The 6,327-nt window shown below is 38.5% G+C and overlaps 1 protein-coding gene across 1 annotated transcript in view; it reads left to right on the top strand.

The window, feature by feature from the left end:
* The window catches only part of DOK6 (docking protein 6), a 388,437-nt gene that overhangs the window by 75,324 nt on the left and 306,786 nt on the right, over positions 1–6,327 (top strand). Inside the window, exon 3 of the mRNA XM_019518785.1 lies at positions 4,477–4,591. Coding sequence (XP_019374330.1) covers positions 4,477–4,591 — 115 coding nt within the window. The remainder of the gene's footprint in view (positions 1–4,476; positions 4,592–6,327) is intronic.

The following is a 6,327-nucleotide window of genomic DNA, read 5'->3' as shown; positions in this document are numbered from 1 at the left end:
ACTCTCTGGGTTCTATCCTGCAGCCAGTTTCTCACCCACCTCACGGTCTTGGAGTTCAGCCCATTATCCTCCAATTTTCTCACAAGGACATCGTAGGATACTAGATCAAACGCCTTTTGGAAGTCAAGATATACAGCGTCCAGGTGGCAAGTTACTATTTAATTACTTAGTTCTGGAAGGGCCTAAACTCCAGCCATAAAGCCTTAGCATAACTCAGTTCACTTGCTACAGTGCCTCCTTGGTGTATAGTACAAAACAAAGATATCTTCTTTCTAGCTGATTTCACAAAAAAATTGCTTATTTGCAAAAGAATAGTAAGATTAACCAGTTCTTTGCCCAATTTACAAAGGGAGCAGATTTTATTGGACACAGATTCCTTTGCTTCATCCTTTCCAACCTACCCTTAGTCAATTCTTATCTGAATTTCTTTGCCTACTCAGTCACTCCACTTATGCTTCCTTGCCCCATATATTCTATTTCTACTTCCGGCCTCAGCCTTCTTGCCCATTCGTAGTTTTCCTCTCCCCTCATTCAGTTGTCTGTCCACACACATTTCCAGTCCTCACAAGCTCCCTGTTTCTATCTTACTTTCCTTTCTTTCATAGTTCCCCATATACCCACCTACTTTTTCCAGTCTTTTTTGCCTCCACACTCCCTCTTCCCCACTGGTTTTTTTTGTCAGCAAGTGCTACACTCCTTCTACAACTGCTCATTTCTCCCTTCCTAATTTTCATTCCTGGCTCATAGTCTGTCCTGCACCCTAAGTACTGGTCCCTAGCATTGTCCACTACTCATTGCACTTAGCACCAGCTCTTCTGATTTCTTTCAAGAGTTCCAGTGAATTGTCTTTTTCTGTTTCTGCTTTATTTTATGCAGTTTCTTATCTTTTATAGGGAATGACATGACAATTAAGTCTACATAGGCTTGCACCTCTGTCTCAAATTTATTTTCTGGTTTCATAGCAGGGTACATACATGACTTTAGAGAGGGCATACAGTAAACACATTTATGCAGTAAACATAAATTTGGTGTGTAGGTGACAACAGAAGTATACTTTTGCAGCTTCAGGATCAGTCTTTGAATCCTCAAAGTACAATCATTTAATGGCTTGTTAAACAATGCTTTGATGGGGTTGTGCTTTCTTTTCACATGCACAGTCTGACCACAGACATATTGGTGACAATTCTCACAGGCAAATAATATTCCTAGTAACTCCCATTCAGTCTGTGCATAGCTGGTTTCTGCCTCTGCATTTATTTGGATCTATGGACCACTAGTCTACATAATTTTCCAAAAAAATTGTTAAAAAATTGCACCAACCCCCACATGTGATTCATATCCTAAATTTTTTATAGGTTTTCCAGGAGTATAAAATTTTAACATGGTCCCTTGTATCAGCTCCTTTTTCAAGGCGACCTATGATTCTTTCTGTTCTGCATTCCAGTACCATTTGTATTTATTCTCAAAGAGTGTCCTCAATGGTGTTGTTTTTTGCTGATAAATTAGGTATAAATTTGCCCAGATAATTACCTTTTCCAGAAAACATTGCACTTCTTTCTTTAACTGGGGACTTGGTATCATTTCATTAGTCTGAACTTTTGTTGCGTCAGATTTCATCCTTTCAGTGGAGATGATATTCCCTATAAAAATAAGTTCTGTGTGATGCCCAGCATGCCCTTCACTATTCAGTTTCAGATTTGCATTTCAGCACTTCCTGAAGTCTGTGATCATGTTCTTCTTTGCTAGGGCCCCAGATGATAATATCATCTATGGAGGTGTCCACATCAAGAATATGCTCATAAATCATGCATATGATTTTATGATACACTTCAGGAGTGGACACAATACCAAAGAATAGGCGCAGAAATCTGTACCTTCCAAATGGAGTATTAAATGCGTATAATTTAGATCTTCAGCTGCCAAAATCCTCAGGAGACATCCATTTTACTGAAAAATCATGCATCATTTGTGAATTGGCGATAATCTCTTCTCTAGCTGGCAATTTTAAATGTTCCCATTTGATAGCCTTGTTGAAGTGCCTCAGATCCAAGCATATATACAAATGGTCACTATTTTGCTCCACAATAACTACAGCTCTTACCCATTTTGTAGGTTCCTAGATTTTCTATATCTCTTGACCTTTTTTCAGTTTTTTCTAACTCTACCTTAAATCTATCATGGAGAGCAAAAGGCACATTTCTGCATGAATGAATAGTGGGAAGCACTTGCTTATTTATCTGAAGTACATGTTCACATGACAGGCAATCTAGCCCTTAAAATAAATCCTTGTACTTTAACATGAGTGTCTCATATTCCAGGCCTGTGTCTTCTGGTAGTGCAAGAACACACTCTATTTGATTAAATTTTTCACAAGCTGCCAGACCCAAAATTGGTGTCACCTATCTTGGATACTACAATGAAGTAGAGTTTATATGCTATACGTTTATGTTGGATGCTAGAAACGCATCTCCTTTTAAGTGGTGTATTGTTCCTGAATGGCCAGTTATTTTTCGCATTTATTCAATTCATTTTTATTTAAATTTTAATTTTTTATATTCATGTTCTCATAAAACATTAACCTGAGCTTCAGTGTCTAATTCCTCTCACTCCCTGGCAAAATCCAATCCTTTTAATTGGTTTTTGCTTTAGTCCACCATATCTATGTATAAACTTCTTTGGTATATTATCAACTGTTTAAACTTGAGGGTTATATTGTTTGGGATCTACGTTATTTGACAACATATTCTTTTTGTCGAAGTTATAACAGACTGTAGCAGGTAAGGCCTTGGGGTGGCCAAGTCACTACATGGCAGCCATCTGGATCCCCCCTTACCTCTGGACTTTCAGGGTCCCACCCTGTTGTCTTACCTGCCATGCTTTGATGTTAGAATTGGACTGGAAGGCTACCACTAGAGGTCCGGGGGTGGTTCAACTTCAGGTCTTAGAACCTTGTCTGGGTTGATGCCTGTTGGCCTGGGCCCAGTTTACTCTGGCTGAACCCTCTGCCCAAGGTCCACTGTCCCAGGATCCTGGGCTCCTGAGTCCCAGCTCCAGCCTCACCCCTCATGGGCTCATAGCCCCTCAGCTCAGAAACTAGGGAATGACTGGCTAGGCTGTGGTATTGCAGAGAAGAATCTGAGGGTCACAGTGGACAATAAGTTGAATATGAGCCAACAGTGTGCTCTTTTTGAAAAAAGAAGCCAATAGCATCCTTGGTTGTAATAATAGGAGTGTCACTTGCAAATCAAAGGAAGTGATAGTTCCACTCTATTCAATTCAACACCGGTGAGGCCTCACTTGGAGCACAGTATCTGGTTTTGGGCCCCACCCTTCAAGAAGGATGTGTTCAGTTTGGAAAAAGTCTGCCACAGAAAGCAATAAAAAATATTAGTTTTTGAATACTTGAAAGTTTATTACGAAGAGGATGGATCTTACATTTTCTGTGTGGCTGTAGGAGACAGCACTAGGAACAATGGATTCAGCCTGCATCAGGGGAACTTTAAGTTGGAGACTAGGAAGAACTTTCTTACTAGGAGATCAGTTGAACATTGGAACAGACTACCCAGAGAAGTCATGGGATCTCCACCTTTGGAAATTTTCAAGAGCAAGTTAGATAAACAGTTGACTGGGATTGTATAATCAGGGATGAGCCTGCCTTGAGCATGGGGCTGAACCACATGACATTATAAGGTCCCTTCCAGCCCTACTTTTTGCTGAAACTAAGGAATTGAGAAACGATATTTATAATGGAAAGTGCTGGATAATATTCATAATATGTGGTGTTACCAGCTCTTTCCATTCGTGTTAGTTAAATAAAGTAATATATTTACATCAAAGGAAGCAGGAAATAGACCAAATTGTATATGCTATTAATTTGCCTAATTCTATCCTATTAAATCATCCTTGGTCTTTCTCAGGTTTTTGAAACAAGACCATTTAAAATTGAATTTTGAATTTATAGTTCTGAAAAGGACAGCACCAAGGCTTCCAGAACTTCTTTAAAGACAAATAAGCCTGAATCAATGCAAAGGTCCATGATATTAATTAGCATGATGAATAAGCTATTTCTTCTGACTAATATGATGCTGCTATTTCTGCTACAGCAACATATTTGCTATGGATTCTGCAACATATTTACCAGTTTATATATTCAAACATATTAATTCTGCTTTGGGGAAAAATACTGGGCCAGTCAATAATGGAGTAGAGGAAGGGTTTATCTAGTCTTCTACAACAATTCTTATACAATAAGAAGAAAAAAAATAAGACTATGTTTTTGTCAGAAAATAAATTCTGCAAAAAGTTCTGCAGCTGAAAACTGTTTCCTTTTATACATTATTTGTCAACCGTGAGCAAGTGAAGTCAGATGGCCATGAGAAAACGTAGTGATTGCAATGAAAACTGAATACCTGGGGGTTACTATTTTATTTTTACTATTTATACACTGGTCTAAGATATGTCTCTCTTCATTTCAAGGTAACTGAGCTGCACAATATAAAAAACATAACCAGACTGCCTCGAGAGACAAAAAAACACGCAGTGGCAATTATCTTTCATGATGAGACATCAAAGACATTTGCCTGTGAGTCAGGTAAGCAATTACTACCACATCTCTAGATTGAGAAAATTGAGTTGCATGTAAAACTGTGGTTCAGATGGATTAAGATACAGCACCAAATAAGAAGTCTTGTCATAAAGGGCATAAATATTTTTCACATATATTTGAATTGCTTATTTTGTAATACAGTTGTTTCTGCGGTATTATGTCTTTGTCAGGGTTTTCACCCCCAGATGGTCTGAAGACTTTAGGTTTTCAACTAAGCTTCTAAAACTGAGTAACAATACCTATGTGATGTTTTTAAGGCAAGCAGTGATGTGAATTCTTTTTAACCAAGTGTTGCCGTAGGCACTGGTTAGGGTAGTGATAATGCTACCATTGTACGAGAAGCAAAGAACAGCTAAAATCCCAGGATATTTTAAAGGTGAACTTAAAACAATTTGTGGCTCAAACCGATACACAGCAAAATAAATAAGTAAGGACCCAAGTGTATCCAGGCACTCTGGTACATAAAACGGCTTGTCATTTGTGATACCCTGAATGCTTTGTATTATTAAAGTACATTAATTTTACATTAGAATATCTATAGAAGCATACAATCTAAATTAGATATAACATAGCAAAGAAACAACGTTGGGAGGATGCAGTGGTGAAAGATCAGATATAGACATTTAGGTGCAAATCTCACATACGTGCTTGCTGAGTCGTCTCATTAAGGATACTAGAAATGAAATGGATAAACTTACAAAGAGAAAGCTTTCCAGGTAAAATAACAAATAACACCTCCCCATGCCTTTTTTTGGCTTTGGTTCTTATGGGTAATCTGAAGTACTGACCCATAAGGGTATGGAGGCAGTATGCATTAATGACTCTACTTATTTTAATTTATTTAGAGTTAAATGAATAATAAAGTATGCAAAATATAAGAAATACTGTATTGGCTCAGACTATAGCTCCATCTATATCCTGCATTTAACAGTTACACAGAGCAGATGCTCAGGGAAAGAAGAATTATGCAAGGTCTATCTGTCTTTGCCCCTCTTTCCTTACAGCTTCCAGAATTTGGAGGCCAAGGAAGTCCTACTTTGAAGGTCTCAGGCCTATCATGTTCAATGTTTACTAAGGATGCCAGTCTCATCTTAGTCTCATCTGAGCTGACCTTCAGTAGTTTGTGCTCATTCATGTCCTGACTTCATCTGGATACTAGCTAAGATGCTGAATTGCATCCTGTCAGTCAGACAAGACTGAGACATAGGTAGGTGTTGTCAACATCCCAAATATGGGAAATCCTCCAACTCCTAAATAACCTTTTCAGTTGTCCTACCTATGTATTGAACAGGTGGAATATAATTTTCACTGAGTTCATTGCACATTTTTGCTTCCATTAATTTGTGAGGTAAGATCAGCAAGATGGATCCCTTGCATAGCAAGAAGAAAGAAGTCCTAACTTGAATGTGTAGTAGATAAGGGTTGATCCCTAACACAAAAGAACCACAGTCTTAAAAATGAAACCATAGGCTGTGTATAGACAAAATGTGAGGTGTGTGTGCATGACGCTTTAAAGCGGGCTAAATGCTTTTGTGCCGCTTTAATGGTGTCGGTGTTTGTACGCCTCAGTGGTGTATTGCACATTAATTCTAGTCTCTGTAGGAAATTCGGCAGTGTAATGCACCTTAAATGACTCGGGGAACAGCAAACTTAAACTTCTTCAAAGCGTTTTAGTTTGCTGTCCCTACAGCCATGGAGCAAAGCACCGAGCTCCGTACAGC

The sequence above is a fragment of the Gavialis gangeticus genome, unplaced genomic scaffold (genome assembly GCF_001723915.1).
Source record: "Gavialis gangeticus isolate Ggan-Ray unplaced genomic scaffold, GavGan_comp1, whole genome shotgun sequence".
Classification (NCBI taxonomy): Eukaryota; Metazoa; Chordata; order Crocodylia; family Gavialidae; genus Gavialis; species Gavialis gangeticus.
Note: the sequence above shows the minus strand (reverse complement) of the source record. Positions and strands in the feature narration are given on the sequence as shown.